This window comes from Alosa alosa, unplaced genomic scaffold (assembly GCF_017589495.1).
Source record: "Alosa alosa isolate M-15738 ecotype Scorff River unplaced genomic scaffold, AALO_Geno_1.1 AALO_1.0_unplaced_6, whole genome shotgun sequence".
Taxonomy (NCBI): domain Eukaryota; kingdom Metazoa; phylum Chordata; class Actinopteri; order Clupeiformes; family Clupeidae; genus Alosa; species Alosa alosa.
In genome coordinates, this window is record NW_025962762.1 from 229,380 (window position 1) to 251,397 (window position 22,018).

The window sequence follows — 22,018 nt, forward strand, 5'->3', positions numbered from 1 at the left end:
ATTAAAAAATGATGAAGTTATTAGAATTCATTATGTTAATTGTTAGTCTTATAATGCGGATTTTGATGGAGATGAAATTAATATTCATATACCTCAAACTTTATTATCTATGGCTGAATGTAGATAGTTAGCTATTACTTCTAATCAATTTTTAAGTATAAAAAATAATAATCCTATAAGAGGATTATTTCAAGATTATATAATTTCTGCAAATATTTTAACTAGAAAAAATATTTTTTTAAATAAAATATTATATTTTTCTTTAATTTCAGATATAGATAATGTAAGAATGGAATTACCTACTATAATATTTCCAGAAATATTATATACAGGAAAACAAGTTATTAGTACTATATTAAAAAATACAAAATTTGGAAAAAATATTTTTTATGATAAATAGGATTTATTAATAAGAAATGGAATTTTATTAGAAGGTATTTTAAATAAGAAACATATAGGAGCTACAGAAAGTTCTATTTTAAATAATCCATTATCTTATGATGATTTATTAGATATTGAAAAAATAATTAATAATTTAGGAAGAACATTATTATATTATTTAAATAGAATTGGATTTACTATTGGTATTAAGGATTTAATTTCTATAAATTGAAATAATAAAAAATTTTATAAAAATATTTAAAAAAATAAATTTAAATAATAAAAATCAAATAACAACAGAAATAATTAATAAAAATATTCCATTATATACTAACAATGGATTTTATTTAATGGTAAAAAGTGGAGCAAAAGGATCTGATGTTAATTTTTCTCAATGTTTAACTTTATTAGGACAATAGGAATTAGAAGGAGGAAGTATACCTAAAATGATAAGTAATAAAACATTACCTTCTTCTATAAAAAATACTAAAAATCCAATAGCTAATGGTTATATTATAGAAAGATTTTCAAATGGATTAACTCCGGAAAGTTTTTATTTTCATTGTATGGCAGGAAGAGAAGGATTAATAGATACAGCAATTAAAACAACATTTTCTGGTTATTTACAAAGATCATTAATAAAATGTTTAGAAAGTTATATAATAGAATATGATAATACAATAAGAGATGAAAATAAAAAAATTATTCATTTTAATAATATTTTTAATATGGAGCCAGGAGAATATATAGGAATATTAACAGCATAGAGTATAGGAGAACCTAGTACTCAAATGACATTAAATACTTTTCATTTAGCAGGATGTAATGAATCAGATGTTACGCATGGAATTAATAAATTAAAAAATATATTATGTAATGGAGTATTAAAAATATAGAAAAAAGAAATAATAAAAATAAGTAGTATTAAAGTAACATAGAATTTATATAAAAGTAAAATAGAATTAAAAATGGAAGGAAATTTTTCACATAAAAAATTAATAAAAAAATTAAATTCTTTTTATAAAACAGTTTTAAATTTATCTATTAATAATAATATAGTAAGTTTTAATACAGAAAATACTGAAAAAATATTTAGTAAAAAATTATTAGATTTTACAGGAGATATAAAAGAATATAATAAATTAAATGAAATTTATAAATTATATGGAATAGAAGCAGTAAGAAATTTAATTATTAATGAAATTGATAATTTATTTAATGGATATGGTATAAAAATCAATAAAAATCATTTTATATTATTAGCTGATTATATGACAAATTTAGGATATATAAGAACATTTAGTAGAAAAGGAATAGGTACAAGTAGTAGTTCATTATTAGATATAAGTTTTGAAGCAGGAATTTCTAAATTAAAGAAAATAATAGAATTAAAATAGAAAGAAAAAATGATAACACCTAGTAGTAATATTATATGTGGATAGTTAGTAAGAGGAGGAACAGGAAGCATGTTTAGTATATTACAAAATATAGAATAGAAAGAAGAAGATTTTATGAGTGATAAATTTTTTTCTTCTAGTGATGATGAATAATTATTCTTAATGAAATTAATTTTAATTTTTAAAAATTTTAAATTAAAATTAATTTATATAAAATTTTTCAAATTTCTTTTTTTGCATTAGGATTTTTTAAACAGATGCAAAATACTTTTTTATTTTTTAATGTATCTACTAGGGGAGTTTTATTTAAATAAAAATAAATACAGGGAAATTTATTAATAATATAATGATCTATTTTATCTATAATAGCACATCTTATATTAGAAATTATTTCATTATTTAAATTTTTTATAATTTTAATTGTATGAATATTATTTTCTATATTTAAATTAAATAAATTATTTTTATGATTATCAAAATTAATATTTTTTAATACATTAACAATATTATTAGAAGTAACTAAGTTATTGGAAGTAACAAGAAATTTATGAAAATTTATATTTAATTTTTTATATTTAATAAGATCTATATTAATTTCTTTATCTTTTTTTAATTTTATTTTTTTATATTCTAATTTTAGATTATTATTGTTATTATTATTTAAATTTAAGTTATATAAATGAAAAGACAAAGGAATTATATTATTTTGTTTAGAGTTAGAAATATAATTAAAATAATTCATCTTTGTGTTTATTTAAATGATTTTAGATTACAATTATGAGATAATTGATTCAGTTTCTAATTTTAATATTATATTTATATATGGAGAAACAGGAGTAGGAAAAACGACTAAATTACCATTAATATTATTAAATTTATATAAGGATAAGGAGGGTATAATAGGGATAACATAGCCACGAAGATTAGCAACTAAGTTAGTATATTAGAGGGTAAAATAGGAATTAAAAGAAAATAAAAAAATTATATCTTATTAGATAAAAAATGAAAATAAAGAAAATAAAAATACAAAAATAAAATTTATGACAGTAGGAATATTATTTAATGAATTAAAATCTGATTATGAATTAAAGAAATATTGTTGTTTAGTTATAGATGAAATACATGAGAAAAATTATTGATAGGAATTATTAATAACATTATTATATTTTATAAGAAATAAGAAAAAAATTATATTTATGTCTGCGAATATAGAAAGTTTAAGAGATATATAGGATTATTATAAAAAATATTTATATTGTGAAATAGAGTATCCATTAATAAAGATAGAAGGAAGAAAATATAATATTAATATAAATTATTTATAGAAAGAAACAATAAATTTAAAGGAAATAATAAGTTAGATAAAAAATAAAAAGGGAAATATTTTAATATTTTCAACAGGAAAAAGAGAGATAAAAAAATTAAAAAAATTATTAATAGATTTAGAGATAGAAATTTATTTATTATATTCTGGTATTAATAAAAATAAGATTAAAAATATATATAAAAATTAGAATAAAAAAATTATAATATCTACGAATGTAGCAGAGACATCTATAACATTACCTAATATAAAATATGTTATAGATTATGGATTAGTTAAGAGAAAATATATTAATAAAAATGGATTAATAAAATATAAAATAGAATATATAGATAAAGGTTCGGCATTATAGAGAAGTGGAAGATGTGGAAGAGAAAGTAATGGAGTATGTTATAGACTTTATACTATTAAATAGTATGAATAGATGAGGGAAAAATAGGATTCAGAATTATTAAATATTAATATGGAGTATATAATATTATAGTTATTATCTATTGGTATAACAGATATAATAAATTTTCCATTTATAGTTTCTATAGATTAGAAAATTTTAAATAAAAGTATAAAAATATTGGAAGAAAATAAGTTAATAATAGGGGATAAAATAACTAAATTAGGTATTTATATATCATATTTTGAATATTCTATAAGATTAACTAAAATGATTTTATTATCTATAAGAATAAGTAAGGAATTATTTTAGATTACGATAATTATTATTTGTATTTTTTGTTATGTTTAGAAAATAAAAAATATTTTTAAGAATGAAAATTCTGATTTATTTAATTATTATTTATTATATAAAGAAAATTATTTAAAATTTAAATTTAAAGAAGTTAATGAGAGTATAAAAAGTACAGTTAGAAAAATGAAAATATTAAATTTAATAGAAAAAGAATGGGAATTTTATGATAAATTACCGGAATTAAATAATAAATTAGAATAGGAATTTTTAGAAATATTAGTATTATGTAATATAAATATGGTATGTATATGTATAGGATAGAATATATTTTAGATATAGGAAAGTGAAAAAATATATTAGAAGTATAAGGGATCATTAATAAGAGTTGAGAAGAATGAAATTATTTTATATATGTAGAAATTTAAAGTAAAAAAATAGTATTATATTAATGATTGTAGTAGGATTAATAAGACATTATTATATAATTTATGTTATTATAATAAATTAGATTATTTTAGGATATAGGAGATAAGAGGAATATAGTATAAAAATGATGAATTTTTATTTAAAGGAAATTTTTATTTTACAAAAAAATTATGAAAAATTAATTTATTTAATTTTGTATATTACAATAATTTAACAATACATTATATGTCATTTGCAAAATATTTTTTTGAAGGAAAAATTTTTAAAATTTTAGAATAGTTTTATAAATATATTAATATTAATACGAATATTTTTATAGATTTTAAGAATCGAAATTAGAAGGTATTAAATTTTTTAAATATATTAATGGAAAATGATTGTTATAAAAAGGAAAAATTTATAAAGTTAATTAATATTAATAAATAGTTTTTATTAAGGGAATATTTATTATTTTTTAATAAGAAAATATATAATAAAATAATTGATATATGAACTAAATTAAATTAATTTTTTTACTTAAATTTAACAATATGAATAATAGTTGAGTATGATATGAAGGAGTAGATGGATATATTCCGGCAAAACTTAATAAATATAACAAGGAAAACAATACGGCAACATTAAAATTAATGAGTGGATAGGAGATTGAGAGTAAATGGGATTATATATAGAAGTTATAGTTATGTAATATTTCAACAATAGGAAAAACATATCATAATTTTATTAAAATGGAAGAATATACTATACCGATAATATGGTATAATTTAAGATAGAGATATATGGAGGATTTAGTATATACATATATAGGAAAAATATTAATTTTTATTAATCCATATAAATCATTGGGTATATATACGCCAATGTATATTAAACAATATAATAAAATTACTGAATCAGAAGTGGATGATGTACCGCATGTATATAGGCTTGTTAATTGAACATATAATAATATAATAATTAATAATAGAATATAGACAATATTAATATAGGGAGAAAGTGGATCGGGAAAAACAGAAACATTTAAATTTATATTAGATTATTTAACAGAAACTGTGAATGTAAATAAAGAATTAAATGATATATTATTATATAGTAATATATTATTAGAAGCATTTGGAAATGCGAATACAATACATAACAATAATTCTAGTAGATTTGGAAAATGAGTTGAAATTTATTTTAAAAATAATATGATAGTATCAGGATTTATATAGTATTATTTATTAGAAAAGACAAGAGTAGTAAAGCAATAGAAAAATGAAAAAAATTTTCATATATTTTATGATTTATTTAATTTAAATAATGAAATATTAAAAGAAATTAAATTAGAAAATATGGATTATAATTATTTAAAAAATAATAGCAATATTAATAATATTAATGAAATTATATAGACAATGGACAGAATAGATATTAGTAAGGAAGAATAGTTAAATATATGAAAAATTATATCAGGTATATTATGATTAGGAAATATTGAATTTTCTATAGATAAAGAAACGGAGAAAATAAATATAAAAAATATGGAAGTATTAGAAAAAGTATGTGAAATATTATATATAGATAAAGAAGAATTAGAAAAAAATTTATTATATAAAACTGTAATGATAGCGAAAGAAAAAACAATAATAAGATTACATTTAGATCAATGTATAAAATTTAGAGATAGTATAGCAAAGGAATTATATATTACATTATTTAATTGAATAATAGAAAAAATTAATAAAAAAATATGTAAAGAAAAAACAGAAATATATATAGGTATATTAGATATATTTGGATTAGAAAATAATGAGAAGGAAATAGGATATAATTATTTTGAATAGTTTTGTATTAATTATGCCAATGAAAAATTAAATGAATTATTTTCTGATAATGTATTTAAAGAAAATTTAGAAGAATATAAAAAAGAAAATATTGAATTTAATAAAGAAATAAAATATAATAATAATCAAGAATTAATAAATTTTATAGAAAAAAGAAATGGATTTATAGATATAATAGAGGAGGAAATGATAATACCGAATGAAAATGATCAAAAACTTTTAGAAAAATTATTAAAAAATAATAAAAATTGAGAAAAAAATATAGAAAATCCAAATTTATTTATTATAAGACATAATAAAAATCATTTAACATATAATATAAATGGATTTTTAGATAAAAATCAAGATAGAATAATGCCATATTAGGTAGAATTATTAAAAAATTCAAAAAATATAATATTAAAATCATTAAATCATATAGATAAAAAGGAATCAATAATAAAATAGTTTTCTAATGAACTAAATTTATTAATTAAAAAAATAAAACAAAGCGAGATATTTTATATAAAATGTATTAAACCTAATGAATTTAGTAAACCAAATGATTTTAATTTTAATACAGTAATGAATTAGATAGAGAATAATGGTATACTTGAAACAATAGAAATTAAAAAAAATGGATTTTCTTATAAAAAACATTTTGAAAATTTTTTAGATATTTATGAAAATATAATAGAAATTAATTTAAATAAAAATGAATCTCCAAAAAATAATTGTAAAAAATTTATAAAAAATTTACATTCAATTTATAAAAATTATTTTTCTCTTTAGAATATTAAATATGGAATAAATTATATTTTTTATAGAAACGATCTTAATCTCTTATTAACAAATAAAATAAAAGAAATATGATATAAACAATAGGAATTAATAAAAAAACAGGAATTAATAAAAAAATAGGAATTAAAAAAAAAATTAAAATAGGAATAGGAATTAAAATAGGAATAGGAATTAAAATTAATAAAAGAATTAAAAGAAAAACAATTAAAAGAAAAAGATTTAAATTCTCCTATATTAAAAGAAAAAGAAGAAAATAATATATTAAAAGAAAAATAGGAAAAAATAGAATTAAAACATAGTAAAAGTAAAATAGAATTAAATAAATATAAAAAATTAAATAATAAAAATCTATCATTAGAATGAGTCAATGAAGATATAAATCAATCATTAACTAAATTAAATTAGGATAAAGAAGAAATCGCAATATATTTATTTAATTGTTTAAGAAGAATAATGAAAGATAAATATACTGCATGTATACCATCGTTATGTTTAGAAATAATAAAATAGATAAACAAAGATCAAGATTTAATTCAAGAAATAATTATACAAATATTAAAACAATTAATAAATAATGAAAATGAAAATAGTAGAATTTATGGTTGAAAATTTTTATATATTATAATAAATTTATATAATAATATTATTGAAGATGAGTTAAAAGATATACTACAAAATATTCTTTCTTATAATGGTGTAAATAGAATCCCTGTTGGATTTAATAGTATTCCGGATATTGTTACAAAGTGTTACTTAAGTTTAACTGAAAACAAAAACAAATTTAATAAAGATAAATTAACTATGAATGATATAAAAAATTTTTTTAATCCTCCTACTATTCCTATAGAAATTTATAATATTGATGGAAGAAAAATTACTTTTAATTTAGAATCTAATTCTAATATGAAAGTTAAAGAATTTATAGAAATTATCTGTTAGAGATTATATATAAAAGAAATAAAAAGTTCCTTATTTTTTATTAAAATTTCATGAAATTTAGAAGATGAAAAATATAAAAAATGAAATAAAGAAATAAGTCCTGAAGATAAAATTTTAGATATTTATTTTAAATGATACAATGAACAAAAAATAATAAATAATTTAATATATAAAATATTATTATATAAAAAAATATATATATTAGAAGATCTCGTATTAGATAATTTATCTTTAGAATATTTAGAAATTTTATATTATCAAGCTTATAGTGATATAACAAAAGGAATTAAATTTAAAATAAATATTAATTTATTATATAAATTATTAGCTATACAATTAATAAATATTAATAATTTAGTATTACCAAGTAATATAGATGAAATATATAATTCTACTTTAAATTTATTAATACCTTATTATATAAAAGATGATTTAAATATAATAAAAAATAATATATGAATAGAAATACAAAAATATTTTTAAAAAAGAATTAACTAAAAAGAATGTTATAAAATATATTTGACATTAATGAGAGAAGAATTATTATATGCTTGTAGTTATTTTCCTATATTAGATATTTTAAAACCTGAAAAATTTAATAATTTAAATAATAATAATAATAATAATATGTATTGATTAGGAATAAATCAAAATGTATTTATTGTAAATAATCAAAATTTTGAAAATATAATTCAAATTAATGTAGGCGCAATAGAAGATTTAACTCTAACAAATAATATTATAAATTTTATTTATAATAAAATTCCTATATCTATAACTTTAAATATAGATATAGTAAAAGAAGTTTATTTATTAATAAAATCTTATAATAAAACAATAAAAGAAAATTATTTATCTATTCTTAAAAATAATTAAGTATATATGTTCTTTATATCATCCTTAAAAAATTCTTTTAATTTAAATCTTTTATATTTTAATGTAGGAGTTAATAAATCGTTTTCTATATTAAATCCAAGATACTATTCATTAATTTTACTATAAATAATATATTTTTTTATTTTTTCAAAACCAAATAATTTTACATTTTTTATTTTTTCATCAATAATATCTCTTATCATCTACTCATTCTATTTTACACATTTTTCAAAATTTTCTAAAAAATTTTTATTTGTTAAATTTTTCATTATATTAGAATCTAATTTTTTTAATTCTTTTAAAAATTTATCATTATTCAATAAATATTTTACATCTGGTACAATCACTGCTATTATATATTCTCTTATATTTTCACCATAAACTCATATCTATCCTATAATATTAATTTTAATATAAATATTTTCTATTTTTTCTACTGCTATATATTCACCATGTGATAATTTAAAAATATTTTTCTTCCTATCTATTATACTAATAGTTCCATCTTTATTATATTTTCCTATATCTCCTGTACAAAATCAACCTTTATATTTTGATTTTTTTGTTTCTTCTTCATTTTCATAATATTTATTAAAAATATTTTCACCTTTTACTAATATTTCTCCTCTAGGACAAGGATTATCTGTTATAAAATATTCTAATTCAGAAACAGATCTTAATGCTATTTCACAACAATCAATTGATATACCAACAGAATTATATTTATTATAATTTTTCTCACAATAAGATATTAACATACTAGATTCTGATAAACCATAACCACAAGTTACTCAAGAATTTGATAAAATTGTTTTTAAAAATTTATGCAACCAACATTGTAATTTAGAAGCTGCACATATAACAATTGCTGTTTTATTTAATCCTAATTCTTCTGCTATAGTATCTGTTATTTGTTTATCTAAAAATCCTCTCTAATTCTAATTATGTTTTAAATTATATTTAGCATTCATTAGTTCATATAATATAAATTTTCTTTTTAAAAAATTAAAATTCTAAATTTTATTCATTAATTCCTTATAAAATCTCTAAAATATTTTAGGAACACCTACAAATATATAAGGTTTAACAAATTTCATTTCATACTAAAAATTATCTCTTATTCCACTAAAATAATAAATACTTGAACCAAATAATAAAACAGATAATTCTAAATTAAATTCTAATATATGAGATAATGGTAAAAATGCAAAATATCTTTTTTCTATTAAATCATCTTTTACTATACTTTTTAAATCTCTAATAACAGCTATTAAATTATTTGTAGTTAATTCTACACCTTTAGGTGCAGATGTTGTTCCACTAGTAAATAATAATAATGCTATATCATTTTCCTAACAAGGATTTAATTCTAAATTTTCATTATTTTTATTTAATAATTTAGTATAAGATAAAACTTCTATTTTATATTTATTTTTTCATTCTTCTTTTATTTTATCATTAAATTCTTCATTTTTATTTTCAAAATTTTCTCTATAATCTAACTATATAATATATTCTAAATTTAAATTTTCATTATCTAAAATTTCTTTTAATAAAGAAAATTTTGATTTTTCTACTATTATATGTGTTAAGTTCAATAATTTTATTATATATTTAATAGATTCTACTCCTAATGTATCATATAATGGTACTATAATAAAATTCTAACTCATACATGCAAAAATAGTTTCTATAAATTCAATTCTTGTTTTAGAACATATTCCAATATAATTTTTACTTTTTAATCCTAACTATTTAATATTTAATCCTAAATTAATAAAATTATTTCTAAATTCTTCTATTGTATTAGAATAATATTTATCTGAATTATATTTTTTTACAAATAAAATTTTTTTATTTTTATTATGTTTATATAAATGTTCAAATCCATTTCAAATTGTTTTTATTTCTATTTTTTCATTTCCATAATTTAATTCTAATTTTTTATTTTCATTTTTTGGTTTATTTATTAATAAAATATCATCTTCTATTATATTAGTTGTGGATGTAAATTTTTGTAAATTTTCTGCATCCAATAATTCATTCTCAGAATCAGTATCAGAAAATAAGTTCATATTTAAATATTTTGTGTTGTTATGATATTAGAAGATGAAGAAAAAAATAAATTAATAGAAATTTATAATAAATTATCAAATGTTTATAATGAATTAGAAAAAGAAAATAAAAAATTAAGAGAAGATATAGAAAAAAATTTAAAGTTATATAATAATTTAGAATAGAAAGTTAAAGAATTAGATACTATTGGATTCTTATTAGGAACAATAATAACTAGAATAGACAGTGAAAGATTTATTATTAAAATGATGCAAGAACATAATTATATTGTTACATATAGAAAAACAATTAAGGAAAGTTATTTAGTACCTGATACAAGAGTAGTAGTAGATATTAAGACATTAACAATAATGAGACCATTACCAACAGAAGTTGATCCAACAATATATAATATGACATCTAATACACTTTCTAATATTTCTTATAATGATATAGGAGGATTAACGGAACAATTAAAAGAATTAAGAGAATCTATAGAATTACCATTAATTAATCCAGAAATATTTTAGAAAGTAGGAATAAGACCATTAAAAGGTGTTTTATTATATGGTCCACCTGGTACAGGTAAAACTCTTTTAGCTAAAATAATGTCAAAAAATATAAATGCAAAATTTTTAGCTGTTTCTGGTAGTAGTATAATAGATAAATATATAGGATAGTCATCAAAATTAATTAGAGATATTTTCAATTTTGCTAAATAGAATAGTCCTTGTATAATATTTATAGATGAAATAGATTCTATAGGTAGTAAAAGATTAGAAAATGGAACAGCAGCAGATAGAGAAATTCAAAGAACATTAACAGAATTATTAAATTAGATGGATGGTTTTGATTAGTTAATAGATGTTAAAGTTATAATGGCTACAAATAGACCAGATGTATTAGATCCTGCTTTGTTAAGACCTGGAAGATTAGATAAAAAAATAGAAATTCCTTTACCTGATGAAAATGGTAGATTATCTATCTTCAAAATATATACAAGAAAAATGAATATAAAAAATGAAGTAGATTTATCTAGTATTATACAAATGACTGTAGGATTTAATGGTGCAGATATGAGAAATTTATGTACTGAAGCAGGTTATTTTGCATTAAGAGACGATAGGGATTATTGTTTAAATGAAGATTTTATTAAAAGTTGTAGAAAATTATTGGATGCTAAAAAATTGGAAAGTTCTATTACCTATTAGAAAATTTAATATATTTTTTAAATTTTTATTATCATATAATATTTTATAAAAGTAAAATAAATCATATTTTTATAATAAACTCTTATTTTATAATAAGATTTTGTTTTAAAAATAATTAAAAATAAACATCATCAAAATCTTTTTCACTTATATTCTATGAAACTTTAATATTAGCTTTTTGATATTCTGAAACTCTTTTTTCAAAAAAATTAGTTTTTCCTGTTATATTAATTTGATCCATTCATGGAAATGGATTTACTACATTATATATAGGTTCAGTATCTAATGCTTTTAATAATCTATCAGCAACAAACTTAACATATACTATCATTTCATTAGAATTAATTCCTAAAATATTATTTGGTAATGCTTCATTTATAAAAATAATTTCTACATCTACTGCTTCTCTTATTATTTCTTGTATTTTTTTATTTGAAATTTTATTCTATATATGATTTGTATATAATAAACATGCAAAATCTGTATGTAATCCTTCATCTCTAGATATCAATTCATTACTAAATGTTAATCCAGGCATTAATCCCTTCTTCTTAAAAAAGAATATTGCGCAAAATGAACTACTAAACATTATACCTTCTACTGCAGAAAATGCTATTAATCTTTCTGAAAATTCTCTACTACTATCTAATCACTTTAATGCTCATTCTGCTTTTTTCTATACACCTATAAAATTTTGTATACCATTTAATAATTTCTATTTCTCTACTTCTTCTATAATTAATGTATCAATAAATAAAGAATAAACATGACTATGTATATTTTCCATCATTAACTAAAATCCATAAAAAAACTTAGCCTCTATTAACTAAATCTCAGTAATAAAATTACTTGCTAAATTTTCTACAACTATACCATCAGATGCAGCAAAAAATGCTAAAACTAATTTTAAAAAATTTTGTGAATCATTATCCAATTTGTTCCAATCTATTAAATCTTGTGAAAAATCTATCTCCTCTGGAACCCAATATGCAGCTAAATGCTCCTTATACTTATTAAATATATCATTATATTTAATTGGCATAAGTGAAAATCTCTTATTATCTTCTTCTAAAAGATATTCAATTTTCTTAGACATTGATAAAAAGATATTTTTAAATTTATGAAAAATATTAAAATTATTTTTTAAAAATATTTCCGATTTTTAATATTTCATTTATTTTAAATTTATTATTATTTTATATATGAATAAATAAATACATAAATGATTAATAGATTTAAAAATTTTAAAATAATAGGTTCAGGTATATCTGGTATAGTTGTAAGAGCTACTGATCAAAAATATAAAAAAGAAGTTGTTATTAAAAAAATAAAGATAAATGAAGATAATACCCTTACTGCTAGTATAATAAGAGAATTATCCTCTTTAAAAATGATAAATCATCCTAACATAATTAAACATTACGAAATAATTTTAGATACTAATTAGAATGAACTTAATATTGTATTAGAAGAAGTTGAAAGAACTTTATTTGATATATACAAATATAAAGAAATAGTCTTAACTCTAGGACAAATACAGAAAATTATTTTTCAATTAACTAGTGTAGTAGATGAATTACATAATAAAGGTATTTTACATAGAGATATTAAACCATAGAATATTTTATTAAATACTAAAACATTTGATATAAAATTAATAGATTTTGGATTATCTCATTTTTCAATTTTTAAAGGAAAAAAAAGTAATAATATTTGTACCTTAGTATATAGACCATTAGATATATGCCTAGGTAATACAACTTATGATTTTGATATAGATATATGATGCATAGGCTGAATTTTTTTTGAATTATTATTAGGAAAATATTTATGAAGAACTATTAAATCAGTAGATGATCAAATATATAATATAAATAAAGTATTAAAATTGTCTAAATATAATCTTACACTTGATATATTAATAAAAGATGATTTAGATCCTAAATTAGTTATAGAAATTCAAAATACTATATACAATACAATTAAAAAAATGATAAAAAGAAAAGATATAGATTCAAATATTATTCACTTAGTTTCAAAAAATGATTTCCGTATTTCCAAAATTAAGATTATCTACTAAAGAAATTTTAAAAAAAAAAATTTTTCTCTTAGGATATAATATAAAAATTTATATATATTTATAATTTATATAATAACATGAAAGATATATTAGAAAGAAATAGAAGACTATAGAATATAAAAATTATAATGATAATAATTATTATAATATTATGTATTTCACTTATGACAATTTGACTCATTATTAAAATAAAATCAGTTGAAGATCAAATAGAAATCATAAAAGGAATAATAAAAAATAAATTAACATTGTTAAATTTAAATTCGAATTAATTAAATATTTTGTGTATATTTTTGTATAATATTTTTATCATGAAATTTAATATAGCTTATCCTATATCAGGAACATAGAAAACAATTGAAGTTGATAATGTAACAGATTTAGGTACATTATATGAAAAAAGAATATATAATGAAATAGATGGTGAAATTATTTCAAATGATTTCAAAGGATATATCTTTTAGATAAGAGGAGGATTTGATAAAAATGGCTTTGCAATGTCACCAAAAATATTAAAAAATATTAGAGTAAGAAAATTATTAACTAAAAAAGATAAATGTTTTAATCCTAAAAGAAAAGGTGAAAGAAAAAGAAAGACTATAAGAGGTAGTATAATATCACATGATATAGCATTATTAAATATTATCATAATAAAGAAAGGAGAAAAAGAAATAGAAGGAATAACAGATAAAGTAATACCAAGATCATTAGGTCCTAAAAGAGCAAGTAAAATAAGAAAATTATTTAATTTAGATTTAGATGCTGATGTTACATAGTATGTTATAAGAAAAAAGAAAGTAAATAAAAAAACAGGAAAAGAATATACAGTTATACCTAGAATAAGTAGATTATATACATAGGAAAAGAAAGATAAAAAAGAAAAACATAAAAAATTAAGAGAAGAAAGAATAAATAAATAGAAAAAATTAGCATCAGAATATTTAGATATGATAATAAAAATTAAAAGTATAAATGATCCTAAATAAATTTATTTTTTACAAATTCAACACTAATTAAAAAATTAAAAAAAAGAAATATGTTTTTATTATTAAAATTTAATGACGAATATATTTATGTTAAAAGTCTTGTTTCATTAGAAAATAATCCAAATAAAACATTTTTAATATTTGATAGAATACAAGGAACTTGTTAGATAGAAAGTGAAGAAGAGATATGAAAAGCAGTAAAATATGAAGAAGAATTAGTATTATATGGATTTATGGGAGTATATGAACTATTTGATTGCAAATATTTATTATTTATAGAGAAAGCAACAGAAATATATACGTTAAATAATAAGACTTATTACAATGCAACAGATTATTTAATATTAAGTATAGGATCTAATTCATTATATCAAAAGATGAATAATATTATAAAGAATATATTATCATATGGATTATATAACAATCATTTATATTTTTCACCAGATTGTGATATTACTTAGAATATATCTGGAATGTATGCAAAGAATAAGACTACATGGAATACATTATTATTTAATTTACATTTACTAAAATTTTTTTAGAAAGTAGTTAATAAAGAAAAATATAAAATTTATGATTATGTAACACCAATTATGGCAGGATTTATTGAAGTTGATCATAATTTATTTAAGAATATTGATTATATTATTATATCTAGAAGAGCGCATAGTGGAATAGGACCAAGATATTATTGTAGGGGATTAAAGAAGTATGACAATGTATAGTTAGTAGGAAATTCAGTTGAGACAGAGAATATTTTATATAATAAGGAGGACAATAGTATAATATCATTTTTAATATTAAGAGGAACGATACCATTAATATGGTGTTAGGTAACAAATTTTTATATAACACCAGATTATTATATATAGAGAGATATAAGTTAGTGTATAGATAAGTCTAAGGAATATTTTAATCATTTAAAGGAAAAATATAAGTAGGTAACGATATTAAATTTAGTAAAAAGTCATGGAGCAGAAGGAATATTAGAGTCATTATATTCTTAGTTATGTGATTAGTTAAAGGATTAGGACATTGAGTATTATTTTTTAGAATTTTACAAGATTTTAGGATAGAATTTATAGAATTATAAATTTTTTTTTGAAAAGAACAATTTATTTAATAAGATAATATTAAATGGATATTGTGAGGTAAGAAATGATACTTTAGTATAGTAGTAGAATGGAATATTTAGAGTTAATTGTGTTGATTCAACAGATAGGACTAATATAATGTAGTTTATATTAGTTTATAATATATTAAAGAGTATAGTAGCGGATAAGTTTATAATAGATGATGTATGTTTACATAAGTTAAAGAAGATATGGTATGACCATGGAAATAGTTTAAGTAGTTAGTATACTATGAGTAATGCATTTGCATCATCATTTATATAGAGTAACAAGCATACATTTTTTGGATTTTTTAAAGATTTTAAGGCAATATTATTTAGGTTTGTTTATGACAATTTTTACAATGGGTATTATTATGATATGAATGAATTATTTTTCAATAGATTAAATAATTTAGATATAGATTAGGTTATTAATTACAAGTCAAAATCTAATATGAATTTTTTTAAATTTTTAATATATTTATTGGGAATATTTATTATAGTAATAATAAATCATTCTATATTAGTTAGTAAAGTTATGATTATAGGGAAGGGATGAATTAACAAGATATTTTTTATTATATTTTCAGTAATTTAGTTTATAATACTTGCAAAAATATTAATATGAAATAGAAAAGAAAATTTTATAGTAAAGCCATAGTTAGTTTAGGAGATAATTGGGCATAGGGAAGGAGATGAAGAAGAAATTTATAGAGCTTAAGTAAAATATTTATTTTATATTTATTTATTTTATTTTAAAATTAATTACTTAAATTTAATTTTAATTTTTTTTTCTTATTTTTATATTTTCTTATTATTATATATAAATATATGATTAATAATAATACTATAAAAATAATTATTATTCATAATCATCATTTTTTTAAAAAATTTTTATATGTATGTTTATGTATAGTATTTAAATAATTATATATATCGTCTAATAATTCCTATATTTTATCTATTTTATTTTTATAATAATTAAATGTTATAATAATAAAATAATAAATAGATAAAATATATAATATTTTTTCTTTTTCTTCTTTAGTTAATTTTTCTGTATATTTTTTTAGATTATTATATATGAGTTCAGATAATTTTATATCATAAAGTTTAGCTAAATATATTTTTTCTTCATCTATATTTTTTGTTATTTCTATTTGATTTAAATTACTAAATAAATATATATTAAATTCAGCTTTTATTGTAATATTTTCTATTATTATTTTTAGATGTTTTATTACTATTGTTTTTATTATAAATTCTTTATCTGTTTTTATATTTAATTTTTCAGTATCTGAAAAATTATTTCATATTATATTTGCTTCATTATATATTTCTTTTTTCAATATTTTAGTATAATATTTTTCATATATATCGTTTATATCATTAGATGATTTTTCAGTTCTTTTTTTAATTTTTTTTTCTAATTTATTTATTTTCTATTCTAATATTTTGTTTGTTTTTTTATTTTCTTTCTAATAAAAATTATAAAAATCATAAAACATAATTTTGAATTTTTTAAAATTATTTGTTTCAATTTTAATATTTTTTTTGTCTTCAAGGATACAAAATCAATTAGTTAACAATTTCTATCTATGATTAAGTTTATTTAATATAATATTTTTATTAAGTTTATTATTAAAAATACATTTATCTGGAATTTTATTTAATATATTGGATTTTATATTGTTTATAAATTTTTTTAATACTTTTATTTTTTCTTTTATTTTTTTATTTAATATTAACTAAATTAAAAAAGATAAAAAATAAAAAAAATTTAAAGTATTTTTTATAATATTTCTATTTCTCATTTTTTGTATGTTAATTTTTTAAATAATATTTATTATTTATTATTTATTTTTTAATTTTATAATTTTTACTTTTTTTACTTTTTTAAAATTAATTACTTAAATTTAATTTTAATTTTTTTTTCTTATTTTTATATTTTTTTATTATTATATATAAATATATGATTAATAATAATACTATAAAAAAATAATTATTATTCATAATCATCATTTTTTAAAAAATTTTATATGTATGTTTATGTATAGTATTTAAATAATTATATATATCGTCTAATAATTCCTATATTTTATCTATTTTATTTTTATAATAACCGAATACTACAATAGTAATAAAATAATAAAAATTAAATAAGATATTTTTTTTTTGTTCTTCTTTAGTTAATTTTTTTGTATATTTTTTTAGATTATTATATATGAGTTCAGATAATTTTATATCATAAAGTTTAGCTAAATATATTTTTTCTTCATCTATATTTTTTGTTATTTTTATTTGATTTAAACTATTAAATATATATATATTAAATTCAGCTTTTATTGTAATATTTTCTATTATTATTTTTAGATATTTTATTACCATTATTTTTATTATAAATTCTTTATCTGTTTCTTGATTTAAATTTATTTTATTTAATTTATTTGTTTTTTCAGTATCTGATAAATTATTTCATATTATATTTGCTTCATTATATATTTCTTTTTTTAATTTTTTCATATAATATTTTTCATATATATCATTTATATCTTTACATGATTTTTCAGTTCTTTTTTTAATTTTTTTTTCTAATTTATTTATTTTCTATTCTAATATTTTGTTTGTTTTTTTATTTTCTTTCTAATAAAAATTATAAAAATCATAAAACATAATTTTAAATTTTTTAAAATTATTTGTTTCAATTTTAATATTTTCTTCATCTTCATCTTCTTCATCTTCATCTTCTTCATCTTGATTTTCTTCTTCATCATCATCTTCTTCATCATCTTCATATTTAGCACCAAACCAATTAGTTAATAATTCAGATTTATCATTAAGTTTATTTGATATAATATTTTTATCGATTTTACTATTAAAAATAGATAAATCTGGAATCTTATTTAATGTATTGGATTTTATATTGTCTATAAAATTTTTTAATACTTCTATTTTCTCTTTTATTTTATCTAAATTTTCATTTAATATTAACTAAATTAAAAAAGATAAAAGATAAAAAAATCTTAAACTATTTTTTATAATATTTCTATTTCTCATTTTTGTATTATTTTTGTATGTTAATTTTTTAAATAATATTTATTATTTATAGTATATATTATTGATATCATTATTATATTTTATAATTTTATAATTTTTTACTTTTTAAAAAATAATTAATTACTTAAATTTAATTTATAATTTTTTTTTATTATAATTTTATAATCTAATATAAAAATATATAATTAATAATATTATATAGTTTAATTTTATTTATGAATAAAACTTTTTAAGAGAAATTTTATATATTTTATAATAATAAAAATTTGAAATAAATAAAAAGTAAATAAATAAATAATAGATATTACATATAATACGCATTATTAATTAATTAATTATAGTATTTAAATTATAGTATTAGATTATTAATTTTAGATTTAAATTTTTTTTAATATTTTGTGTTGATTTATAAAATATGTTTAAAAAAATAAAATTTAAAAATGATAATAAAATAATAAAAGAAATAGATATTAATATTTTATAGTTAAATAATTTAAAAACATTAAAAACATGTAATAAATGTTATAATATATTAGACAAAATATCCAATGTTTTTATTTGTAAACAATGTTTATTAATATTTCATATTAGTTGTATAAAAATAATAGATTTTATTTGTTCTTCTTGTTATTAGTATAAAATAATAAAAAAATATAAAAAACCAAGTATTAATAAAAAACAAGAAGAAATAAATATAAGTAATATAGAAAATGATAATATAAAAGAGATAAATATTTATGAAAAATTTTTAAATAATATATTAGAAAAATGTTTTAATAATAAAATAAAATTTATATATGATTTAAAAAACAGAATTAATGTATTAGAAATATTATCTAATCTTTTATATAATTATTTAAATATTTCATTATTTAATAAAAATATTAATAGATTATTTAATATAAAAAAGATTAAATTAAATATAAATTATTTTATATGTTCATATTGTGATACTATAATAGGATGAAATAATTAGAAAGATATATTAGATCATGATAGTATATGTAATATTATATTAAAAAATAGAACAGAAGAATAGTTATGTTATTATAATAAAGATTTAGAAAATTTAATATTAAAATTTATATTTAAAAATTTTTTTTATAACATAAAGTTAAATGATAAATGTAAGGAGATATATAAAAATTGTAAACATTTTGGTTGAAAATTAAGATTACAATTTTTAATTATAAAGGAAATAAAACAAATTCAAAAATATCTTTATAAATAATTTTTTTTAAATAAAATTAAAGTTAATTAATTAATGTTCCACGGATTGCTCTGTGGACCACCTACTTGTATATGTTGAGGGATGACCTCTGAAATCAGATGATTGAAGTTCTTGTAGACACCATCTTAGTTACTAATATAAGACATCTTTCTTTTTTAAATCATTAGCAGCCGATAAGGCTACCTCCCTTAAGTACTCTATTTTCTACATTACACCTTGACTATACTACTATAAAGGTTGAGGTTGATACCATTGAGATATTTCATAAGTTTTCTTAGGGATAGCCTATAACATACTCAAGAGAAATTCCTTTCAGTTTCTCCATCCTAGTATGTCTCTATCTTCTAATTAATCTTATGAACTAGTCTCTAACTAGAACCATTTCATCTCTATTGAATAGAGACTAAACCACGACCACCAAATCTTCTCTTTAAATACAACCGCTCTATTGAAGCAGTTTGGTAATGGAACTTACATTCCATTAATATCTTCCTAGTCTAAACATCTATCTTCTTAAGATCTGACTCATTCCAATTAACTATACCGAATGAATACTAGAAAAGGCTTCCAGCTAAGGTATTTATGGCTTTAACCATATTCCTACCATTAAGTTTAGTTAATGTAAGCTTCCTCACTCTTTTAAAATATTCATCGGTTAGTTGAATTTTAATGGCCTTATCCTATATAGTAGGGCTTTCCTACATGCCTAGATATTTATACTAGGAGGATATTGGTAGATCCTTTTTGGGCCTACCACCGTGTATTTAAAGATGGATTTTCTTTAAGAGTAGTCTAGTAGCTACATTTGTCCTTGTTAATAACAAGTCCAATAGTTGTAGCTTCTTCTATAAATACAGAGGATAGATTATTTAACTATTCTGCGCTGTCTGACATGATTTTCATGTCATCCATGAAGAGGAAATGATTCTATCATTTTCACCCTTCAGGTGCTGCTAGATTCATTTTTCTACTCACTGCATTCATGCCACTGACAAATAACAATTTTTTATATTTATGTATATTTTTTATAGAATAATAATTGGAATTTAAATATCTTAATTGTGTATTATATATGATTATAAAGTTTTATACTTCTTAATTTATTTTTTTAAGTTCATATTTAAAAAAATCAAAATTATTTATAAAATATTTAAAATCTAGTAGAGATATGTGCACTTTCTGGAGTACTATTAGCATCTTTTGATGAATATGCTGAAATATTATCATAATCTTGCTATGGTTCTTTTAGAGTAACATTAACATCTTGCTATGGTTCTTTTTTTGAAATACTATTTTTTTTTATTAATATCATTCTTATAAAATTTTTTATCTTTCTTAATTTTCTAAGTTGTCTTTATATTTTCATTTTTTGATAAAGATTTTGATTTTTTTTTCTTTAAATCGACGTTTTTTTCATATGATAAATTGAATATATATGTGAATATTATAATAATTATAAAAATTTTAACAATATTATTTTTTAACATATTTGATATATTTATATTTTAACTACCATATTCTATTTTATTATAAATATCCAAAATAAATAATTTTTTTAATTTTAATATTTTTTTTTCTCAAATTTAAATTTCTACTTTTCAACTATTTTTAGATTATATAGTATAATAGTATAAAATCTATTTTATAAAT

The 22,018-nt window shown here is 17.7% G+C and overlaps 1 protein-coding gene and 2 pseudogenes across 1 annotated transcript; 2 read left to right on the plus strand and 1 right to left on the minus strand.

The window, feature by feature from the left end:
- Nucleotides 1-10,730: 10,730 nt before the first annotated feature.
- On the plus strand, nt 10,731-11,900 carry LOC125290525 (annotated as a pseudogene).
- Nucleotides 11,901-12,054: 154 nt separating this feature from the next.
- Nucleotides 12,055-12,996, minus strand: LOC125290528 (annotated as a pseudogene).
- A 1,295-nt stretch (nt 12,997-14,291) lies between these two features.
- LOC125290529 (40S ribosomal protein S6-like) lies at nt 14,292-14,840 on the plus strand. Its single transcript, XM_048237208.1, is given in 1 exon segment — nt 14,292-14,840. A coding segment is annotated over 1 exon segment (549 nt).
- Nucleotides 14,841-22,018: the final 7,178 nt, after the last annotated feature.